At 41.0% G+C, this 24,232-nt stretch overlaps 1 protein-coding gene across 4 annotated transcripts in view; it reads right to left on the reverse strand.

Moving 5' to 3' along the window:
* Nucleotides 1–3,879: 3,879 nt before the first annotated feature.
* The window catches only part of STAMBPL1 (STAM binding protein like 1), a 44,943-nt gene continuing 24,590 nt past the window's right edge, over nucleotides 3,880–24,232 (reverse strand). For 2 of the 4 annotated variants that reach the window (XM_036336684.1, XM_036336686.1), the window contains exons 2-11: nucleotides 24,139–24,221; nucleotides 21,267–21,484; nucleotides 19,012–19,087; nucleotides 17,240–17,335; nucleotides 14,616–14,973; nucleotides 13,422–13,546; nucleotides 10,736–10,873; nucleotides 7,097–7,209; nucleotides 6,070–6,169; nucleotides 3,880–5,232 (exon numbers count right to left, since the gene is read on the reverse strand). In XM_036336684.1, the coding sequence (XP_036192577.1) occupies nucleotides 5,176–5,232; nucleotides 6,070–6,169; nucleotides 7,097–7,209; nucleotides 10,736–10,873; nucleotides 13,422–13,546; nucleotides 14,616–14,973; nucleotides 17,240–17,335; nucleotides 19,012–19,087; nucleotides 21,267–21,484; nucleotides 24,139–24,168 (1,311 nt within the window). In that variant the 5' untranslated portion in view covers nucleotides 24,169–24,221 and the 3' untranslated portion in view covers nucleotides 3,880–5,175. Of the gene's footprint in view, nucleotides 5,233–6,069; nucleotides 6,170–7,096; nucleotides 7,210–10,735; nucleotides 10,874–13,421; nucleotides 13,547–14,615; nucleotides 14,974–17,239; nucleotides 17,336–19,011; nucleotides 19,120–21,266; nucleotides 21,485–24,138; nucleotides 24,226–24,232 lie in introns of those variants that run through there. The other 2 variants (XM_036336685.1, XM_036336687.1) reach the window with 2 other exon arrangements.

Genomic DNA, 24,232 nt, shown 5'->3' on the forward strand with positions numbered 1-24,232 from the left:
CCCAACTGATCTGGGAGGTACAAAGATGTATAACAACACCTTCCCTGCCCTTAATGGTCTTTGTCTCAAAGTGCTTTTCTATCCAGGCAGCTTAGCATCATAAGAGGCTTCCTAGGAGGGAGCTACTGGTCCTTCTATGTGTAGCCACTGATTGTCCCTGGGAGGGAGGGGTCTCTGTCTATGGCAACATCTCACTGTAGAGATCTTTGGGTCTAAGATTTAATGCTCGTTTGGTCTAGACATCCAAGCTTCTCTGGGTCTGCTCTGGCCCTATGGTTTGAATAAATTAGGATTGATACTACAAATAGTAAGAGCTGGCTACCTGTCATGACCAGATCCTGTACCAAGCCCCCCTTTTTTATTGGGCTTGGAGGTGCCCAGGCAAGGCCCAGCTGTGAAGCAAGGCAGGTTAGTGCTAGAACCAGGTCTTGGGCCTTTCATTGATAGGTTTGGGGCATGCTGTCACCAGCAGTAACTTGTTTGAGAGATGTTAGCAAAGTCTCAAGCCCTTTAAATTAGGACCTCATTTTGTCCTACAGCAGCCCAATGGGCTAGGTATTCTTACTGCCTTTAAAGATGGAGCAAAAGAAACTAGGAGTGGTTAAGGAATATACCTAATGTCATACTTGAGCTTGCTTCCAAACCCATACTCAGCCATTAGGCCAGCATTTCTCAAAGAACAGGCCACACAGGTCAAGCTTAGGAGAGGCTCATTTTAAGCGGTCAGATTCCTGGGCTACACCCAAAGCTGAACTAGAACCTGTGGAGCTGAGGCTAAGGACCTGACTTTTAATCATATTTCTCTGGTGAATCTTTAGCACATCAAAATTCGAGAAACACTGTAACATGCTATGATTGAGGGAAATTTTCCAGTTGCAAATGTATGCTTATCGGGCAAGGAAACTTCAAACCCACTAGACTTAAAGGATTTGTGTATAGATACTTGCAACAGACCACTTTCATAATTTAAGCAAAAGCACCAACCATTCCCATCATCACTTCAGGTTTTACTAAAGTAAGGAAGTCCGTGTACTGCTGTACTTGACGTTTACCACTAGAGAGTGCGAATTCTCTGGTAAAGGAATGGGTGCTTGGCAGTCTCTCAAAGAATCTGAAGCAGGCACGGCCAGAGGCAGAAATCAGGAAAACCAGAAACACCCACAGAATGTGCCTTGGTGAAATGTCCTTTCCTTGCGAGCACCCAGCTGCAGTGCCTATGCACCTTCTTCCATCATAAACCAGTGACTCCTCCCCTTGATGATATAAGATGCCCAGTGACTTGAAGGGCTGAACAAGTGGCAGTCTCATTGATGAGCCTCACGTGAATTTCCAGAAGAGATAAAACCGGCAGCGTGTAGACCTGGCTGCTTCCTGAATCTCTTCTCTCCCCTAACAATAGCAAAACAGCCTTCTTTTATGACCATCAATTTTCCCACAATAGGCATCTGCAACCTCCGAGGATAATGTGGTTTTGTAGTAAGACTGATTCACCTCACACAGCCTTTGTTGTGAGCGGATAGATGGGAGAAAGTGCTACTAATTTTTTTTAAAAAAGTGAATAATTCTCGGTTGTCAGTGCAGCATCGTTTGTGCAGTCAGCTGAGTGTGAGTCTCTTTAATAGGATTTATGACACAGAGCAGTCTGAGGAATTTCCCATTGCAGTGAGGGAGGTGTCGCTCAGGGCCAACACAGGGATGTAGATTATAGCATAGGGAATATAGTCAATAGTATTGTAATAACTATGTATGGGGGCAGGTGGGTAATTGAAATATTGGGGGACCACTGTGTAAAGTACATAACTGTCTAACCACTATGTGGTATACCTGAAACTAATACAAAATAATATTGAATATAATAGATAGATAGATAGATAGATAGATAGATAGATAGATAGATAGATAGATAGACAAGATTGAGTTAACTAGGAAAACAAGGGGAGAAGCAAAGGGGTTGAGGTTCAGGTAGAGGATGGACTGTGTTCAGGACAGAGGCCCAGAAGTGGGAGAGTGCGCTGCAGATGTGGAACTGGAAGGAGAACCCCCAAAACTGGATCACACATAGACTTTAAAAATGCAACTATGACTTGACTATAATTTTTCAAAGTAGAATTCATAACATTTCCTCTGTGAAATGTCTGTCTTGAAATCAGACACCAATTACAAGCAATTAGGGAAATTTCCAGTGAGAAATTTGGTATCTCTGATTCATTTGCCATTCTCAAGCATTTCATCTTGCAGGTTAAATTCTTTATCTCATTTTCAGAAATGCATCTGGGAAATGAACATTCAAACACTACCTCTCATTCTAATTTGTTTCTGATAGCTACAGCTATTCTAGAATGTTCTTTGTGTAGTCACTTCATGCTCCTTAAAGACTAAAGGGAATAGAAATGATTACGATTCTCCTGACTAGGTCTGTAAACATATGCTACCTTCAAGGACAGCCACTGGTAGAACAAGCTCCTACACAGTGTCGTTAATAGTTTTTCAGAGACCTCAAGTTCACTGTTCTTAAGCAGATTTCCTGGTCTTGGAGAAAAATGTGTGGCACTGTAGACACACCAAATCAAAAGCTGTTCTTTTCATGCTTTAGATCATGCTTTCTATTTCGTCCCCTCCGTATCTAGTTTGAGCCTCATTTCTCTGTCCTTTCATTGTATCTATTATTTTCTCCCCTCCTTAGATCTCTCTGCATATTCTACAGCCTGAAACTCCTTAAGAAATGGCCTAAAATCATTTGACTTCATTCTTTTTTTTTACAAAAATGGCTTCATCTACTCAGCAAAAAATATATTACGCAGGTGAATCCTATCCTACACATTTAGAACGAGCCCTTGTTCTTAAAAAAGGTTTGTGATTTCAGATGTATGTTCCAAAGTAGTCAGTCTTCTCCCTTCCAAATGTGTAAGCCTTGAGTTCAGTGGAAAGCAGAGTAGTATTTTAGAGTGCTGTTACTGGGGGCTCTTGTTGGTCATTCTCTCTTTTGTTTTTCTAATCCTACCCAGTCAAAAGAGTTGACCATCCCTGATAAAATAAAATTCTGCTTCTGCACATGGTTCCAATGTGCAGAAGACCTAAGGACGGGAGTTCCACAACAATCAGAGTGTCATGAGAGTGGGTTGCAGCACTCTTCGGCATCTTCACCAACTCTGATTTGACTGTCAAAAATTTGACTTAAAAGAACTTCATAACCTATCGCTCTATCTAAATCACAATGAGATACCACTTCACACCTAAGATCACTATGATTTTTTAAAAACAATAGTGCTGTTGTAGATGTGGAGAAATGGAAACCCTTATGTATTGTTGTGTAAAATGGTTCAGCTGCTGTGGGAAACACGTTGGCATAAAAAAGTTAACATACGGTTACACATGACCCTGCAATTCTATTCCTAAATATATACCCAAAAGGATTGAAAACAGATACTGAAACAAGTACATTACACACATGTTCATAGCAGCACTATTCACAATAGCCAAAAGGTGAAATCAGCACACACCTCCATCCCTCGATGAATTGTGTATAACAAATTGTGTATATACATACAATGGGGTATTACTGAGCCCTAATAAAACAAAACAAAGTACTGACGATACATGGTACAGTGTGGATGAACCTTCAGAAAAGTTACGTTTGAGTGAAAGAAGCTAGATACAAAAATTCACATATTGTATGGTTCCAATTATAGGAAATATCCAGAATAGATAAATCCATAGACACAGAATGCGGATTGGTTACCAATGGCTGGGAAAAGTGGTGGTTATACAACATTGTGAATATCTTAAATGTCACTGAATTTTATCTTCTGTGAATTTCACCTCAATAAGTTATTTTTCTAATGAAACAAATTAAAAATGATGTATTTCCCTAGGCAAAACTTGGATAGGTAACACATTTTATTGCTGACAGGAAACTGCTAAAGCAATAACACACACACTTCATTTCTGTTGGTAAGGAAACCTTGCCTAAAGTCAGGAATAGAACAAATGTCAGCTAGTTGCTTGTTTTCTTTTTCTTATTCATCAGCCTTTATATAAGCAGGAAACATAATGGAGCTTATTTCTTGAGCAATCTGTAAATGCTTTTCCCTCTGCAAAAGCTGTGGAGGAATTTTCAGCATCTTCTTCAGACTCAAGATTGCAGATTCACCATCATTCCACTGTTACATCCAGGACCCAGCCAGACAGTGACTAATTTGAGTAAACAATTTTAAGGTTTCACAGTCAATGTCTTGTATGCCAACCACAGCTTTCCCAGCCTTTGCTCTCCTCCTGGCTTTATATCTGAGTTGCCTACATGACCTTGTTTGCATGTACTAGCGCCCACCAGGAAGTTCAATGATTTCTGTTTTATAAAGAGGGGTATTCCCTGCACTCTGTGTGTGGACAAGGTAGCATCCCTCCCCCAGTGGTCTACTCCCTAATACCAGGACTGTGCCACCCAGATTCTGCTCCGGTTCTCACGCATGAAGAGCCTGCTATGGGTAGCTCAGTGGCTTGTTTCTGCCTTATGACAACTGTGGACTTGGAAGTTTCAGATCCTAGACTATAGAACTAGAGTGTGGCTTGCTCTATGCATGGGGCTTTGAGTCTACGGACATCACCAGCTAAGGGCAAATTAACTTTGCATGTCCAGCTCCATAGACAACCCACTCTTCCCTGAATGATGTTATCCTCAATTTCTTAGCATATGAAGCCCATATACAGCCACATTTCTTCTCACATGTGGGATCAGCTCATCTCCTAGCACAGGGAAAGGTTGTGGAAGCAGATGGCCTGGCTTAGAGACCACCTGCTACTCAGAATTCCTTGTTTGGGATTATATTTCATAGGAATGAGAAAAAATACAGCAAAACATCTAATGCTCTGAAAACATATGCAGAGACTTCTTTAAATACTGGTCATATTATAGTTTGCAGCATAATTTATTATCTGGTCATAGTAGTTGGGGCCATTAATGGATATATTGATTTAACATCATTGTGACCACTCTTGAGACAGAGCAACCCAAAAAGAAAACTTCAAAATGCACAAGAGCAATAAATATCAAACTTTCTGGTCTAAAATGTATAAATATAAAATATCAGTCACTTCTGGAAACATCTTAAGAAAATCCAGGGACCACATGTCCATGGGCAGCTATCCGGTGGTGATGGTGCTAATCTTCAGAACATATCACCTCAGATCCAGCACGATTATTTTTATGTCTTTTACCAACACATGTTTGCATACCTAGGAGAGAAAAAAAATGTCTTTAGATCATAATGTTAACAAAATTCTCTTTAGAGGGAATATGAATTTCCTAAGTTAAAAATGTTCCTAATTTGAAAAAAATATTTCCAATAAGAACAAATGTAATCATGTGTAACCATTTTCAACAAAAAGAAAATATTTACAGAGGCTGCCAAGTAATTTTTATTTTAAATAAATATTAACTTCAAACTAATGTTTCTCAGATGTTACCGCCAGAGAACCACCAAGGAATCAGTTAGAAAGAAAAGCTGTAGCCAGATAATGTTCCTTTTGGGCTATGCAACGCTAACTAAGAAGTTACTGCTATGAAAAAAAATTACATTATGTGGAAATAATTCATGGGACATTCGATATCATTTCATTTAAGAATTGTTTGCTTACTTGGAATCTGAAGAAAACTGTATTTAAGTATCACACAGATTCATAAATGGAAAGGTGACATGGGCTAGGAAGTAAAATAATAGTCAGGACAAATTACAAAGAATAATTAATGTTCTAGATAAGAAAACTCCAAACTAAGCACTACAATGTTTTATCCCATATTATACTACTAAAAAAAGTGAGGAGGTAAAAAAGTAAATATCTGTGCCTGTTCGGCATGGTTCAGTGTTTGACCTTTGACCTATGAACCAGGAGGCCACAGTTCAATTCCTGGTCAGGGCACACGCCCAGGTTGCGGGCTCGATCCCCAGTGTGGGGCGTGCAGGAGGCAGCCGATCAATGATTCTCTCTCATCATCGATGTTTCTCTCTCTCCCTCTCTGAAATCAATAAAAATATATTGTTTAAAATCAAATATCCAACAGTGTCTACTCACGCTGAACAGCCTTGGTTCCTTGGTGTGCGGATGAAAGCCCTTCTTCTTACAGGTGGAGACCTCGAGCATGCCAGCACTGGTGAGCCGGAAGATGCCAGTGCTGAGTTTCAGGGTGAAGGAAAGGTACAAAAATTAAGGATCATCTGGGCTTTCCTGATGCTTTATTTGAATGGCACAAGCATATTCCTCAAATGGGAAGGAGGAAGGCACCACAAACTAGAATTCCAATCTTACAATGACTGGCCTAGAAGTGAGAAACACTGGCGCGGCCAGTGCGAACTCCAAACACCTGCAAGATTGTCCCAGGCAAGAGGCAGCTGACCTGCTGGGGAGACCACAGCAGAAACACCGAGGCCCCCCTGGAGGAGACTGTGGGTAGCAGATCTTTCTAATTGTTTTAACAATGGCAATAGTGGTGATTGCAACAGCAAATATTTATGGAGTGCTGGCTGTGGGGCCAGGCACGATGCTATGCCCTTTACGTAGACTGTCATCTTGAGTTTCATGCTCACATCAACCTGTGATGGGCAGGTGTCAGGGATGAAATGGCCCAGCCTCACGGTGGTCAGGCATCCTGCTAAACACACCAGTTGAGGGTGGAGACTGGATTCCTATATAACTTGACAATGAGTCCTGTGCTTATAATCACTCTATAATAATAATCGTCTCCCAAACCTAGAAAGGTTTTGGAGGTAATTAAATGAAGGCTGGACATTTTCCTACAACAGGAAATAACACAGGAGAACTAACATCTCAAATGATAAACTGGAATAATAACATCCAATTTATTTATCCACTTCAAGGTCATATTAACTGGAGAAAGAGAACCAGCAATTCTCCCACTGAAAAGGACCTTGAAAAGCAAGACTCTAGAGCTAAAGAGACATGGGAACTGGCTGCCACCAATCTTTTCCCTCAAGGGCATGGCGTGTCTGCCTTTTGGAGGGGACACACTTGAACCCAGCAGCCCCAGTCCCAGCCTCACTGGAGCCCCTCCACTTACAGGTACAGGTACTCATTCACTTACTCGTTATGCTTTGGTGAACACACAATGGCAATCGCCTCTGGCAACATGAGCTGATAGGAACAGTGAGTGTGAAGATCGACACTGGATAAGAAAGCCGTTTGGGTCGGATGTGTCTATGGAAAGAGAAGAGGACCATCTTATGGGGTAGCTGAGTCTTAGCCAAGGCCACAGACCATGGGAAGAGAAAACTCTAGTTATTTGCTATTTCTTTCTCACCACCATTAACCAGATATAAACTTCTTAAAGTGTCTGCTGACATATACCTTCCCTGTTTGCATCTTTGGAAAACTATGACTTTGAGAAGAGTTTCTTGGGTGTGTTCATGTCTGTTCTGCTTATTGGAAAAGACAGAACTGGAAATTAATCATCACAACTCATCTAAGGAGACACCTCTATTATTATCTCACTTTTCCACACAGGGATCCCGAGGCTCCTTTAAGCAATTTGCCTGTGGTCACACAGCTGGTCAGGAGGAGAGCTGTGGCGGGAAACCCAGAGGTACTTTACACAAAACCTTGGACACGAAAGGAAAGTTTTCAATAAATTCCCCACATGGTGGCTGTTACCCCTATGTGGATCGCCATTCCCGACCAATGGGAAAACGGAACTCTTCAGGTTGTTCAAGGTGTTTGGGACTCATCGTGCACAGCCAATAAATATGCACATGACGAGAAGGAAGAGATTAAAAAGTAAAGGAATTATCTTCCAGATTTGGGGCTTATAGACACACGTATTTATGAGAGACAAATCAGAGGTTCATACTTGGATATGAAAAACCCATGCAGCCACAACGATTTTAAAATTCACAGTCAACCCAATTACCCTCAACAAAGGAATGTGGCCATTTACATCATGAAACCCAGGTCCTTGGCATGCACTGCCTGGGTCTGGCCTCCTCCACTAGCTGTAGAAGAGTGTGGAGATTCCTTAACTTCCCCATGCCCATTTCCTAGCACATAGAAAGGAATCAAAACCACTCGCTGGCGTTCATTTAACGTTGTCATCACTAACGGGCATGGGCTCATAGAAACAGCTTCATGCCATTATGTAGAACAATAGCTTGTTCAAGAGATGTAAGATTTAAAAATTCCTTCTACTTTATTTACTAGAATGAAGATAAAAATCCATTCATATCAATTTACAGAAAGATACATCTTCTGCAAAGAAAAAAGTAACTCTTGGTCTGCAAAGACCGAGATCAACGGAGGAATGGAAATCACCTCATTTTTTAAAACCCAAATCTTTAGTGAAGGCATGGGTGGGAGGGCCTGACTGTTACCTGTCTCCGTGAAAACCTTCCCTTGACACAGAGAGCCATCTAGGCCTCGGTGAGAAAGTGAGACGTGTTCAGAGGAACTCCAGGGCTCTGGAGGCAGCGAGCAGGCTGTCAAGTAGACCAGTCACTCCGCCTGTCCCTTTCGTTCCAAACTGAATGCACAGAAGGCATTCTTAGCCCTTTGTTGCTGCCAGGAGGAATCACTTCTACTCCATAAGGACAACTGACCCATGGGAGAATGGTGCTTCCCTTCCCCACCTTTTTTATGGAAAAAAAAAATGATGACGATGATGGTAACAATAGCAGCAGATGTCAATTACTGCAATTGAACGAATGGCTTTTTATGAATTATCTCATTTAATTCTCACAACAACAAGATGAGAGAAGCGCTATCATTACCCCCATTTTACAGATGAGGAAACCGAGCTAAGCAGAAGAGTTAATAACACACTGACGGTCATACAGCTCATTAAGCTGAAAAGTCTAAACTCAACTCCAGATCTGTCTGATTCCAATTCAGCCCTTCTTTCCTGTGACTAATTTATATCTGAAAAAAAAAAGTTAGCTGGAGAATTTGTTCCTATCATTGTGCCAATGAAAATCTTCACAAAAAGTCATTACAATCACTGAAGTTTAGACATATAGCATTTTAGTGCTTTCACTGAACCGTAAAAATTGGTATAGTGAACGAAACAAAAAGCAAAATCCTAGAATTATGCCAAATCCATTATGTAAATGACCCAATTTCATTATTGCATACATTAGATACCTAGGACATCAGGGAAAAACTCTGATTTCTAATTAGGGAAATGTTTTGTAAGATACACTAGCATTGACTTTTTGATGTAAGCAAATTTAATGGGCTGTCATTCTTCCTAAGTATATGTTACAATTTATTTGCTACAATTTTTTTTGCTTTAAAATACTTTTTTGTTACAGAAAATCACATTAAATAATTCCTTAAATTCAGCAATTTCTAAGCAAACAGTAAGGCACATTACTGACTGTTAAGTAAAACAAATAGACATAGGGAATGTTTTGCAAACTCTTCATTATAAATAATCTCTTGTATTTGAGAGGCAGTTTATACTTTCACAAGGCTTTCAACCTGGCATCTTGCTTACAGCTCACACAAATCTGGTGAGGGAGAGAGGGTTTACATTAGCCCCACCTGGCCCGTGAGAGACCCTGGAAGCAAGGAGGTTAAGAGTCCTGACCAAGGGCACATGGAAATTTACAGGTGAATTCTCCTCTCCTCTCTTGAATTACAGAATACCAAATGTTCCGTGACATTGTGGGTGCGGATGTGTGTAGGTGTGTGTGCGTGCGTGTGTGTGTGTGTGTGAGTGTGTGTGTGTCCTGCCCCTGTTCAGTACTTCTCTATAAAGCAAGTAAAAAATGGTCACATCATTCGTCAGGGGCTCTTGAAGGTCCCCAGGATGTGCCCTGGAAATCTTGGCTGGGACCCCCTAACGGCAGGATGACTTGTCCCTACCCCAGGCCCAGATGTGTGAGACTGAATGGAAAAATATCCCCCGAGAGATTACACTAAGGATAGAAAAGTAGAGCATTAGCACCAAAACCAACAACTGCAATTTTCCGAGTCCCTAGAAAAACGTGCTAAGGAATTCCTGACATCATCTCATCTAACACTCACCATCACCTTAGGTCAGTTATTCTGATCCCTGTTTCATGGATGGGAAAGCTGATACTCAGACTGCGTTTTTAGTAACTTGCCAATGAACTCTTAGCAGAGCTGAAATTTAAACTCACATCTTTTCATTCCTAAGCCCATTCTTGTTCCTGCGATGGCCTGGTGAATGGTAGGAGCCAATATTTTCAGCCCCTTCCTTTTGGCCCTAATCTGTGGCTTGTGTACAGTTTATACATCATTGACCTGCAGGGGAGGTACAATGGAATATATGGTCCCTACTTAATATGTACAAAAACCTGTTTAATAGAAACATTTTCCAACATTTTCTTAAAAGGAAAGGGAACGTTAACAATTATCTAGACAAATTAGTTAAAAATCTCAGTAGGCCTCCATTCTACTCTATAAAAATCATCGAAATTAGTCACTAATTTCCAGACGTCTCTTTCTCTTTTAACCTGGTAGAAAAAAAGCACAATATAACCCTCGCCAGGTTCAGATTTGACAGATTTAGACTTAACATTGAAGAAAATGCTTTGATGTGATGACATTTATTGGACTTGAAAAATATTGAAAGGCTGGGACTATTTAGATTAAGCTGAATTTCCTCAAGGAGGAAAATAACAACAACAACAACAACACACACACACACACACACACACACACACACACACACACACACATACAACTGAGACCCAGAGGACAAACGTACATGGATCCATCCCAGAGTGAGGAGGCCGTGCTGATCCTGAACACTGAATAATTCCTCCACGTTCTCCACATCGCAGTAGTCTGGGCCTGCAGACTGCTTTGGCACGATGATGTGGGTAATGGTAAATTCGTTGTGCGTCTGAAAAACAATTAGCAAAAAGGTATCATCTACTGGCAGAGGAATAAAAAGAAAAGACCTGGCAGAAAAAAATTCATATAGTCCTGAATTTTCTGCCCCACAACTTGCATCATCTTCCCCACCCCTCACCCCTCCCCCAATCACAATTCAAAGAAAAAGTATAGGTACTGAACTAGGAAATGAATTATTTGCCCAAAATGTGAGTCAGCAGTTTGGAGCTTGAAAGCCATTTTCACAATAGAAAATGTACCATAAATAGGTATTAGCATCCTAGACCAGTGATGGCGAACCTTTTGAGCTCAGCGTGTTAGCATTTTGAAAAACCCTAACTTAACTCTGGTGCCGTGTCACATATAGACTTTTTTGATATTTGCAACCATAGTAAAACGAAGACTTATATTTTTGATATTTATTTTATATATTTAAATACCATTTAACAAAGAAAAATCAACCAAAAAAACGTGTCATAGGTTCGCCATCACTGTCCTAGACTGATCTTTGGCAGTTTAGTTAATAAATAATGTTTGGATATATTACATCTATAATGGGAATATCAGAACAAAATAATAGTGGGTTTATTTGGAGGGGAGAACTAGTTCCATACCTTTGTGTTGTTACTAGAGGACATTTCTAAGGCTTTCCGAGGTTGATGGTCTTGTTTTTAATTATATTGGATTTCACTTCCTGACTTACGACTTTCTTCTACTATTGGGAGACTCACTGAGATTTTCCATAATTAGGTTATCTTTTGGATTTGCAATTAGATCAAGAGTAAGTTAAAATAAATTACCCGCCTCCAGTATAAGATAATAGTTGCAAGGAAGAGGGTTATAAAAAGGTGGCAGGAACCTCAGTAAGAGCTATTATGCCGTGTTTAGCTGTCCATCCCTCCATAGTACTCCTTCTTTGAGCTCAGAAGCCATAGACTTCTCTCTAGTCTTAGGGTTTCCCTGAAAACTGGCCAGTCTTCCTCCAGCCTTCATTACAGCTTTCCCCTCCATCCCAGTCCCTCGTTCACGGCTCACTTTATGTATTCTTCCGGCTTGGGGTCAGCATCACTTCTTAGACCCTCCCAGACGAGGTCAGTTTCCTAGTTACACATACTCTTGATCCTGCACTTCCGCTGAGAGCACCCAGCCCCATTTCTCATCTGTCTCAGTCTTTGCAAGCGTCACGTGGCAAAGACTGTTGTAGCTGTTGTAGGCTACCGAATGCCAACACCTAGCACAGTGTCTGGCACATATTTGTCTGATAGGGGAAGGAAAGAAGGAAGGAAGGAAGGAAGGAAGGAAGGAAGGAAGGAAGGAAGGAAGGAAGGAAGAAGGAAGGAAGGAAGAAAGGAAGAAAGGAAGGAAAGATGGAAGGAAGGAAGGAAGGAAGGAAGGAAGGAAGGAAGGAAGGAAGGAAGGAAGATGGAAGGAAGGAAGGAAGGAAGGAAGGAAGGAAGGAAGGAAGGAAGGAAGGAAGGAGGGAAGGAGGAAGGAAGGAAGGAAGGGAACTTAGTACAACACATGGTCCTGGGAGGAAGCATCCACAGCACACTGCCCCCTGAAGGGCAAATAAGGTGACCAAGATGGCTGGTCGTTCTGCTGTGCTTGCCACCTGCGCTTCCTTTCTCCTAGGAAAGGGGAGGATGGAACACTGGAACGCTGTAGGAGAATGTGTACTGGAGAATAAAACAGAGCACGTATTCAATTACACAACAGTTCTTACGCTGAATGTTTAGGGCTGAAAATGTTCCTGTACCCAGCCATAGAAACTTATACCCAAGGAGACTATGAAAGGCCACTTCCAAAAATATATTATTCATCTTTCTTGCAAGTAAGAAATTAATTTCATCTCCTCTCTTTTATTTCCTTCTATGTTGACATTGTCTTTCATCACATATTTCAGATAAAATCTTCCATACTTAAATAGGGCCTGTGCCATAAGATTTCGTTTGTTGAAACTGTTGCCTTGAAGGAAACCACAAAGCCCTAGTTGTACTGCACGCATATCTGACAGAGCGGTGGCAAGGCGATACCTCCCACGGATAAAAGCAGGCAGAGTTAATTATATAAATGTATGTGAAACTAACAATCGCAACAAAAATCTGTCTTAGAAAATTAGATGGTTCTGAAAATCCGAAGACCTGAAATTTTTACCATCCATGTTCTAGAACAGGGGTTCTCAACCTGTGGGTTGCGACCCCTTTGGGGGTCGAACGACGCTTTCACAGGGGTCGCCTAAGACCATCGGAAAACACATATATAATTACAGATTGTTTTTGTGATTAATCACGATGCTTTAATTATGTTCAATTTGTAACAATGAAATTGGGGGTCACCACAGCATGAGGAACTGTGTTAAAGGGTCGCGGCATTGGGAAGGTTGAGAATCGCTGTTCTAGAAGGATAGTTCATGAATAAGGACAGCAGTTTTATGAAATTAATCTCTGAAAAGTTAATAATGTTTGCAACTCATAGGATGCTATATTCCGCTCTGCTTATCACAGACCATCAGCGCTTTGGAAAGTTTCCTGTGCAGAGACATGAAGCAAAGACCATACCAGCTTTCCACAGAGTATTCCACAGGTTTCTATTCCTCTCGCTGTATTAGATTCTGCCAGCAGCAGAAATCTGTGACAAAGATCTCTTGATAAAACTACACATCGCAGTCCTTCAACCACTAAATCTGAGAAACAGAAAAGAGAGAAGAAGAAGCTAAAAAAAACCAAATCTTACAGCCCATCCTTCAAAACAGTTTTTGGTGAGTGACTGCAAATAAGTATAAATATCAAAAATTAAATGATTGAATGCTCCACTTTCCATGTGTTAGTTCAAAACTCTTACAAGTAAACAGTGACTAGAAGGAAGGTAAGAGTCCCTAAACTTGTAAATAGGTGGCAAAGTGCAAGCACTTTTACATTTCATGCCCCAGATCAACTATTTGCACGGAAGCATGAGTTTTGTTCTGGCTCAAAACCAATGTACTGTTAAGTCACAGGCTATACAGACGACACCTTGCATCCTGTAAGACACAGAATGGATACTCTTTATTGTGTTTCCCATATGTTTTTTATATCTTTATGAAAGTTGGTGGTAAGTAAAAAGATGGTGTTTTCAGAAATAATGAGCAGCAGCTCAATTTATACACACTGGTTGTCTACCATGACTTTTCAAAAATAAATAGAAACACAAACTCAATCAGTGTCTGCTGGGAAGAACTCCTCATTTGCTTCTGAAAACTTGCCAGTACAGACATGGCAGCACCCAGCAGCATTAATTGTTGGCAGAAACCCATAATCCATCTGGAGGCTAACGCCCCATGTGCACGAGATCTTCCTGGCCTAGGGCAAGGCTAACCATTTACATTCAAACTGCCAAGCAAAGTTCTGGACAAACAAGTTTCTCAACATCTTTCATCCCCAGCATACAGTGTTTAAGATTCACGTGTTTCTTTGATAAGATACGTGAAAGAAAAAAAATAATGCTTGGAATTCTTCTCTTTTAGACTCTCTGTACCGTGACCGAATACAGCCCCATGTATTTGAGTCTCCGCTCTTTCAGGGGCAAATCCTGAATTTTCAGGTTCCATAGAGTACAAGCCACATGGTACAGAAGGATTAGCTCTGTCTATGCATATGTAGATGGAGGGGGTCCTACCACAATTGCTAACGAAATGAGGACCCTCCCAGATGTTCCAGAAATACGGTCCCGTTAGAAGAGATTCAATGTCTTGCAGGGGCCCATTTCACACTTACTCTGAACGGCACTGAGGGTAGCAGCTGGCTTTAAGGCCCTGTTGACCGGAGGAGAGTGGCTGGCGTAATTGGTGGCATCGCTTTTATTGGGTTGGTCGGCAAATACGTTCAGCAGGGAATTGTTCTGGTGTTTGGGAAAGCAGGACAAGGTGCTGCCATCAATCTGCTCCGACAGCGCTGGGGTTTCCTGGCTTCGCATCTGACCTCGGGCTAATTCTTGCTTCTTGAGTTGATCTTCGAAAAACAGAAACTGCTCCGTTTCCAGCTGCTGCTGGCGCATCTGAGCGATCCGCTTCCTTTCGGCCTCTATCAATCGCTGATGTTCCAGTTTTTTGAGATATTCGGCTCTATATTTGTTCTAAAAAAACAGGTGGTTGCCAGAGCAAAAGGTTAGTTTCCAAGGCAAGAACATCACCCTGGGATTAGACATTCAATCTTCCAGCAGACAGAGACGCCGCGAGATACTGCCATCTGCCCGTAGGGACACTCGTGTGACAGTGAGGAGAATATATAACGTCCTAGCCAAAGCCCCTTAACCTGATTTGGGCAGCAGTTCTAAATCCACTCATATATTTTACCAGAGACAGGCCATGACAGTCAACTTCCCTCCATTCCCCTGCGCTTTTAAATATTAGAGAGTCAAGGTCAGGATGCTTTGCTCAGCTGCCTTATAAAACCCTGAGGGACAAAGTATCTCAGAAGTGGTTATATCACCCCAGACTGCAGTGGCTAATATAGGAACCACTAGCCATAGGTGGCTATTTCAATTTAAATATATTAAAATGAAATGAAATTGGAAATGCAATTCCTCAGTCCTGCTAGGAATTGAGTACCATGTGGCTAGTGTCTCCCCTGCCAGCGAGTTCCACAGAGCACTCCCATCACCGCAGGCCGTGCTGTGGGGCAGGCTGCCCTAGAACCCTTTGCACGTGACTCCAGGACTCACACTGCTGGAACTTTACAGAGAAGGGGGATCAATAAGAAACGGTTCTCAAAATGTGGTCCAATCATCTCTAGTACAACAAACCTGCACTTTTGTTTAAAATGAAGATTTCCAAGTTCCCGTCTTATCAAAAATATCCAGGTACTCGTAGGTAAGAATATAATTTTTAAGAAGCAGTTCCCCCAAATAATTGTGGAAATAGACTTTGGGAGCTACTGTAAGGTAGTTGGGTGGGGGGAGGGCACAGCTTACAGCCCCACATAGAAACCATATCCTTGTTATGGGGCAGATTTGGATTCAGCAGGCTTGGGTGGGGCTGAAGATTCTGCATTTCTGACTGCTCCTAGGTAATACTGGTGCTGCCTGCAGCCAGGGCTCACCGGTGAGTCTGTTCATCTCTCCTAGGCATAAAGGAGATTTCTCCATGTCATACACGTGGGATGCTGCTACTGTGGACTGTGAAGTCAGACCGTGCAACAGCTGCTGAGGCTGTTTCTCCCAAGGAAATCTGGAGGGGACAACTAGACGCATTGCTGACTATGGAAGGGAGACTGAACTGGGCTTTTTTCTCTTTGCTGTTGCTTTGTCTGAGCCTCCAGAATCCATGTTATCTTTCATAGTTCAAATCCAATCAAGTCATCAATATCCACACCTGCAGGAATCTTCTGATTTCAACATTTTCTCTGTCACTTAGTCAAAAACATCACTCAAGCCCTAATAGGTGTGGCTCAGTGGACAGAGCGTCGGCCTGCAGACTGAAGGGTCCCAGGTTCGATTCCGGTCAAGGGCATATACCTTGGTTGCAGGCAAATCCCCAGTAGGAGGTGTGCAGGAGGCAGCTGATCAATGTTTCTCTCTCATCGATGTTTCTAACTATCTCTCTCCCTTCCTCTCTGTAAAAAATCAATAAAATATATTTTTTAAAAAACACACATTACTCAAACCTCACCTCTGGCTATGCTCAAAGAACGTAGGGAAGTTCTGTGACCGTGTTCAGACTAACTGAAGTGAGAGTCAGCAAAGATGACGCCCAGAGCACATAAATACATGAACAGAAAAGGCAAAACAATCTTTATAAGAAAGCTGAAAACATCAAGAATTCATGTTTTCAACTTGAGTCTCCTATAAACTGGCCAATGTCTTCTTTCAAAGCCTTTCAGTCTCATTATCATTTTCACTCTTTATTTAATAAGAACCCAGATGCCATCACCCCTTGGTGATATGATTATATTTCACTCATACAATTATAATTCTACCTCAGTGAAGGGCTGCAATATATAAGAATCCAATTCACATTTCCAAGGTCTACAAATTAGACACATCAGAAACTATATACTTGCTTTCCCTAGCACCTATTACCTCCATTCATCATCAAACAGCAGTCAGCTGGCTCAAGGTTACATTGGCAAGAGTTGATCAAAAAGCTCTTTTAAAATCTCTGTAGGAAATCTATTTTCTAATGCATCACTTTATTAGATGTTGGAGGGAAATGAAAATACCACATCTTTGGTGCAAGTGCTTAACCCGGAAATCAACATGAATTTTTTATTGGTGTTACATCACTACATCTTTAATTTTTAATCAAATGCATATGACATTTAAAAACTAATATAAAATTGAAATTAAAAATATATTTGCACAGAAAAGGCATGAAATGCAAGTACCAATTTATTGGACTTACTTTGCTTTGCATATGGTCTTGGTATTCTATGTTATATTTCTTTAAAAGGTCCTTTTTCAGTTCATCTGTCCTTGGAAATGCAATCTCCTTCAGTTTCTTTAAAAAAATATATATATATATATTGATTAGTGGGGTTTTCAGTATAGTCTTTCAGATCATCAACTGAGAAAGAAAAACAGCTGGAATGTGAATTAGAAATCAAAACACAAGTAACCAAAAATGGTGGTGGAAAATAAATCCCTTTTCTAGGCTCCAAAATGTAACTTCTCAGTAGGGGAGGGGAGAAATGATCCCCTCTGCAGTGCTTATCTGCATTTTGTTTGGATAGAGACCCCATTTTGAGGCAGTGGGTTTGCAACTTCACATTCCACAGTATGTAAAGATATGTAATCATACTCAAAAGGTACACTGAAGAACATGGTAGATAAGTGCTCCTAGGTTTGACAGACTATAAAATGCACTGAGGAACTCTCCATAAAAATTCAGATTCCCAGGTCTAAACCCAGATTTACCGAAGCCACATCTTTATTGGAAAGGAAAGGGTTGGGGAATCTGGATCTCAAACAACTTCCCAGTGACTCTAAACGGCTGAGAAACCTGCATAGTCCAAGCACAATCCCCCACCCCTCTCTTTAGAGATAAGGAAACAAAAGCCTAGAGAAATTAAAAGGCTTGTCCCCTATGACTAGAATTAGGACTCCAGGCTCTCCCACTAAACTTCTGTTCTCATAATCTTTTGCCATCCATCCATCCATCCATCCATCCATCCATCCATCCATCCATCCGGCATAAAGACATGCTTTTGAAGAATTTTGCCTACAAGCAAAAACAAGAATAACCCCAAATTAGAGTAAATGAGTCACATTGGCAGCCTGGGAACTTGGTTTCCAAATAGAACCCTCTGAGGTTGAATGAACAACAGAATTGAGGGCAAATGTTACACAATGGCATGGAAATGAATGACCCTTCAGATAAGTATGCAAAGACAAATTTTAAAATAGTGATGACCATTTGACAAAATTTGGGTTCTGCTTACAGGCAGCCTCAGGCTCTATGTAACTGGTAAGAGAGCCTTTATTCCACTATCTGGTAAAATACCTTTGGAGAGTTATTTCACATTTCATGCTGTGATTGGCTTTGTCTACATTGTTTATCTTCCTTCATATAAAAGCAACCCAAACTGTTTAAGACTAATACATGAAAAAGGTATTTTAAATGTCACTTTAAAAAGATTCATTCTCAGGTAAAGATATTTGAAACTATGTATGTTATAAATGTTGATGAGGAATAAATACATTTCAACAATGTGCCTTTTCCTTGAGAATATATCAGGCTACCCCCTAAACCCTTTATTACCTATTAGGCTAGCACCTTAAGACTCAATGCTTTTCAAAGTTTGGGGGTGCAGGACTGCATGGAATAATTACACCCAGCCGGACTGTCTCAAGTATAGAGAAATAGATAGCCATTCTGTCAATCTCTGGGAGAAACAGTGAAATAATTTCTTCTTCACGCCATAAAGTGCTTGAGCACATTCTTGATCTCTTTTCTTCTCCTTCCCTCCACTTCAGTTTCAATTAGACACCCCACACAGGCTCAGAAATGATGATTAAAGGTCAAAGAAGAAATCGAAACATCATAGCTAATGGAATGAATCTTGGTGCTTAAACTCTCAAGAGGATGAGTCAGAGGAGGAAAGGAAGGGGGTGTGAACCAGTAATGGATACTTGAGGGACATTTGATGCCGCAGGGGAGAATCGACCCCACCATACCTTCATAATGTCCTGCTTTTCGGGGACTGCACATTGCTGGTAATCTCGATGGCTGGGAAGCTTTTCTACGAACAAGCTAGAGAAGGAGAAAGCACGTCTCAGCATTATCTGACAGAAAAAAGATCAATGATCATTTTACTATGAGAAAGAGCCTCCCTTTCAAAAAGGACATGCTAACTAAAGTATTATTTAACCTATATTCATTTCACCTGCCTAATGGCACTGAGTATGATTTTGGCTTCACGGGAGTGTTAAGTTCAGTAAACTAAGCCCTGAGGTTAAGAGGGTCAGTATGATTCCTAAATAGACTGGGCCACTTGGTCTTTCTCAGGGTTCTGGCTACTTAATCCCACCACAGCACCATCATACTTACGTGTGAAGCTGTCAACACAGAGTATCACGTAAAAATGTAGGAGTTTGGAAAGATCGATGTAATCCCTTCTCATGATTGAAAAAGACTCAAAAGACCACTGGTGATTCCGGAGTGTCATGGTGGATATATCAAAAACTCTTAACTGAAAATTTGTAACCAAGAGAAATAACAGCTAGAATCCCTAGTGGATAAGGTGCTATTTAGGAGGTAATTATTTTTCTTGTTCCTTTTTGAGGAGGAACCAGGGACAGCAGAAGTAAAGGCAAATCCTTAAAGCCAACCAGGTACATCACTTCCAGATACAGTAAACTACAAGTAATGCTTCCACGAGATAGTGTTTCCATTGGATTTTCTTACTGATGTGTCCTCAGCCTGGACAATAGTGTACAGCTCATAATAAGTGCTCAATAAATATTTGTTAAATGAATGAATAACCCTTCATTGATTGTGATGGGCTATAGATACTATTTTTGATCAGCTAATATGATTACTTATATTCTGTTGTTTACAAAGCACGCATGCAATCGTCATTTCACCTACAGGGTAACTGGAATGGTATCATAACTCTCATTTCTCAAATGAGAAAATTAAGGCTTTAAGAAGCAACATAAATTGTTAGTTGCCTAGGTCTTTTTAAATAGAATAAAGTCACAAACATTTAGAGTTGAAGAGACCTCAGAGACATTCATCCTCAAGTCATTTGTAGATAAGGAATTGAGGCCCAGGGAAGGTAAGTGAACTACAAAGCACCACATGCGTAATGACCGAGGAGGATTAATATATTCTGATTAGTCAGTAACTGAGAGTATAGTGGCCTTTCCCTTTCCCACACTTTCAATTCCATAGAAATGTGTGCAAAATTTGAACAGAAAGTGAAAAAGAAATATTACCAATTGGTAACCTGTACTAGTTAGGAAATTAACATTTTTTGGGAAAATGTGCTATCAGTGACAATTGATAACCTCCAATTTAATATTTATTGTTTAACTTTCTAGAAACAATTGTGCCAAGTGGACCAAAGGTTGCCAGTCATCGACTTCTCAAATGTTCTCAGGTTAAGTCCCCCAACTGAACTAGTGAAATTAATCAACAAGTGACATTTAATTAAAACAAAAGTAAGGGTTTCAGCTTAAATAATTATTGCTAACAGATCTTCCCAACCTGTAAACTGGCAAATTGGTAAAGAAAATCCAAATCCCATTTCTGTTAAGTCTTAAACTAGGATATGTTATTAACAATATCTATCTAATGAGAAGTATGAATATTTTCACCTGGCTGTTTTGAGATAGCCACTGTCCCTCAACATTTTGGAAATTCCTTTATACTTAGCTTATTACACAGCTAAATAGATTGTATGTGTTGGTTGTTTTTTTTTTTTTTTTTAATAACTGCAATGTTAAACTGACTGTTACAGTTTATCCTGGAATCATATCCTTCTACCATTGCTAACTCATCCCCCGGACTCAACCCATCAAATCAAATTTTTAAAATGTGAATGGCATGTTCCAGATGCTGTAGCGAGGGCTGCACTATGGCTCCTGCTCTCATAAAGCTTGCAGTCCTGCAGGGGTAAAATGGCATGAAACAAGACATTTTGCTTGAGAAGAGTGTTAAAGACAGAGACATGCAGGTTACCATGCTGGCCTAGTGACAGGAAATCTCATAGTCCTCATCACTTCCCTGACCTTCTCCCCAGCCCCACGCCTCGGACGTGATACGAGATGCCTCTGAGGACATTTACTTGGTCATTTTAAAACCTACACATTTAATGTTTTTGGAGACTGTAAAATTGGTCTGAACACGAAAACATCCCCGGCATCCAAACCGTCTCACCAAAATATCACGTCGATATATTTCCAATTCTCTCACTTCAAAGACTTACGTGATAAACTTATTATACAGAACGAAGGCATTTTCCAAGTTTCCTTCTTCCAGGTACACCGAGGCCATCCTCTCCATCTCCACTCCGGACCGGAAGTAGCGGCGCGGGGTGATGTCCTCGCTGATGGTGATGTTACAGCCAAGCTTGCTGAGGGCTCGGACCCGCTCCTCCGGGCTCAGGGACACGTCGGTGTGGTCGGGCATAGCAGCTAACTTTTTCTGCAAAGCAAAGTTTGAACCTCTGATTATAAGAAGAAATGGATCTGACTGAAACAATGGACGTATTTTCTGTACTAAATACCTGGCGCCAATATCTAAGGAAAGCTTTTCATAAGACTTAATAAGATGATGAAAGCAACGTCTTTTTGCTTCGCCATGTGATCTACACACCAAAAAAGACATCTCCAAGGATGAATATACTTTTTTTTTTTTTTTGAGGGAAGATCTTTTTTAGGTTTTAGAGTACAATTATGTGGCAGTTCCTGGTATGCAAATGTCGAAAGTCATTTTAAGTAAAATATCATTGATTCTTTTTCTTCATGGGTGTTTCCATCCTGGGCCACGGGAAGCAGACCAAGAAAAGGGTTCCTGCCAGGGTAGGGCTCGTGTCCTTCTACTCCGAAGGGTCTCCAAGATGCAGCGTGGCTTCAAGGTTGCTATGAGGACTCAGCTCTGTCCCAGACTATATCTAGTTTAATAAGGAGAGTCCTGGGCCTCCCTTTTTTTAACATTGAAAAGACTCTCAGACCTCCACATACTAGTAATTACACTAAGTCGTCCCTGACTGCAAAAGTAATAAAAAATGACTAATAAAAAGTTAGTGATATGAATATATTTGCATTTTAAAAAACAGCATCCGTACACATTTGGAAAAACACAACATATACACATTCAAGATAATAATTCAATTATTCGGGAGAAAGTGCTTCAGAAAGGCGAAAAAGTCAGCAAGTTTTTGTTTGTTTTCTGTTAAAGGCCATACAACACATATTTTAGGCTTTGCGGGCCACACTGTCTCCACCTCAGCCATTCAGCTGTGCTGGTGTGAAAGCAGCCACACGCCACAGTATTTAACAAAACAATCCTGGCTGTGTTCCAAATTTTTATTGACAAAAACAAGCAGATGAATTGGACCCTCAGACCACAGTTTGCTGACCCCTGCTTTAGGCCAGTGCTTCCCTGTACCAGCAGCATCGGCATCCACTAGGCTTCTCAAAAATGCAAATTCCTAACCAGCCCCACCTCATTTCCATAGACTCAAAGTCTCTGGAGATTGGCTTGAAGTTGTAACCAGTTTCTCAGAGGCCCTGATGCATGTTACAGTTTGAGGCGCACTGCTTTAGACCCCTCTATCCTCTTTTGATGCCCCAAGAATGGAGTTAGCCCAGAACAAATTTAGCTTCCCAAGTCTCTCTCAGGTTGTCAGAGGGTAGGTTACAAGTCTCACTACGGTGTGGGCATAGCATTTGATTAAGATCTGTAGAAAATTTAAAAAGAATCAAGGTAGACATAGTTTTAGTCTGGCCATGAATTACTGATCTAGTCTTTAGGGGCCAGGTGCAGTGAATTAGATGCCTTGAGTTTTTCCAAAGCCATCTGGTCTACCTGGGTGGTAATTTTATAGCAGATAGAATCCTAGAGACCTGGAATGACTCTTGCTTCTAGAGGTTTAATATATAACCAGAGAGCCATACATAACTGGGTTTCTCAGGGCCACATGAAGTCCAAAGCAGGCTATGCCTCTTGCACCTTCTATCACTCTTTGACTCGGCCTATAGGTGGGTGCATTTCCTCCTCCCTGTTTCTTTCTCCCCAAGGATGCTCTCAGGGCCTGGGCTTCCCACCCTGGAGGCCTCCAGCTATCCCTCCTGTGACTGGGTGGGGAAGCCAATTCAATTTAGAGCAGAAGGGAAAAGGAGACATATCAGTCTCCCAGATCAGTCTTGAGTGTGAATATAGGCACATTATATAACCTCCATGGCCTTCTTTTGTACTCTGTGCCTTATGACAATTGGAAACAATATTTTTAATGTTCCTTAACTCCTCATAAGTTGGACCCATTGTATGTAGAGGGTATGCAATATATTGCTGCTCTCAGGGTTACCCACAGGGCTGCAGTGAGTGGGCTGGGGAGGGTCATCAGGAGGAGGGTAGGTAATGATAACTTCCACTTATCAAGCCCCTACGATAGGCTGGGAAGATTAAAAATATTGTTTCCAATTGTCATAAGGCACAGAGTACAAAAACAGAGCCATGGGGATTATATAATGTGCCTATATTCACACTCGAAGGCTGATCTGGGACACAGAATAAGCCCATGTGACCTCAAGGCCCCTGTTATTTCCTCTCCTGCACACGCTTCCTTTAAGATGTAACTAGAGAAAATGTGCAGGGTGTTGGGCTGAAAGTGGAAAAGTAAGAAAAACAAGAGTTTCAAGAATGCAAACATTTACACAAGATCCCAAAGCAACACGTAGGTGTTAACCATAAAATGTTTTCCTCGGTCATTACCACACAAGGCAAGCCTCCACCTTTTATCTGCAAAACTGAGGCCCAAATGAAGTGATAGATGGACCTGCTGCAAAGTCAGCTTTGAAATGCTTCTCAAATAGTGTGTTCTGCTAAAGGACTATACTTCTGGACTCTAACCGGACAAAGCAACACTTTACAATCATGTGGAAAAAATTATTTTTAATTCTAGCAAAGATGGCTTTATTAGTCACTTCCTCAAAGGAGGGGGCCACGCAGATGGATGATAAATGACAAGTGCTAAACTACTTGAAGTAACTGTGATTCGTTTCACATTTGGTTTGTTTCCGTTCCCCTTTTTGGGTTTTCCAACCATATGTAAAATATCAGGTGGTGCTACCTACCAGAGAATTCACAGTAAATTCACAGTCCATGGTGCCCTGTCTCCAAAATGAGGGTGTTCAGTGTTTCTTCTCGATCACTTCATCTGTCTCAAAA

Source organism: Myotis myotis, unplaced genomic scaffold (genome assembly GCF_014108235.1).
Source record: "Myotis myotis isolate mMyoMyo1 unplaced genomic scaffold, mMyoMyo1.p scaffold_m19_p_15, whole genome shotgun sequence".
NCBI lineage: Eukaryota > Metazoa > Chordata > Mammalia > Chiroptera > Vespertilionidae > Myotis > Myotis myotis.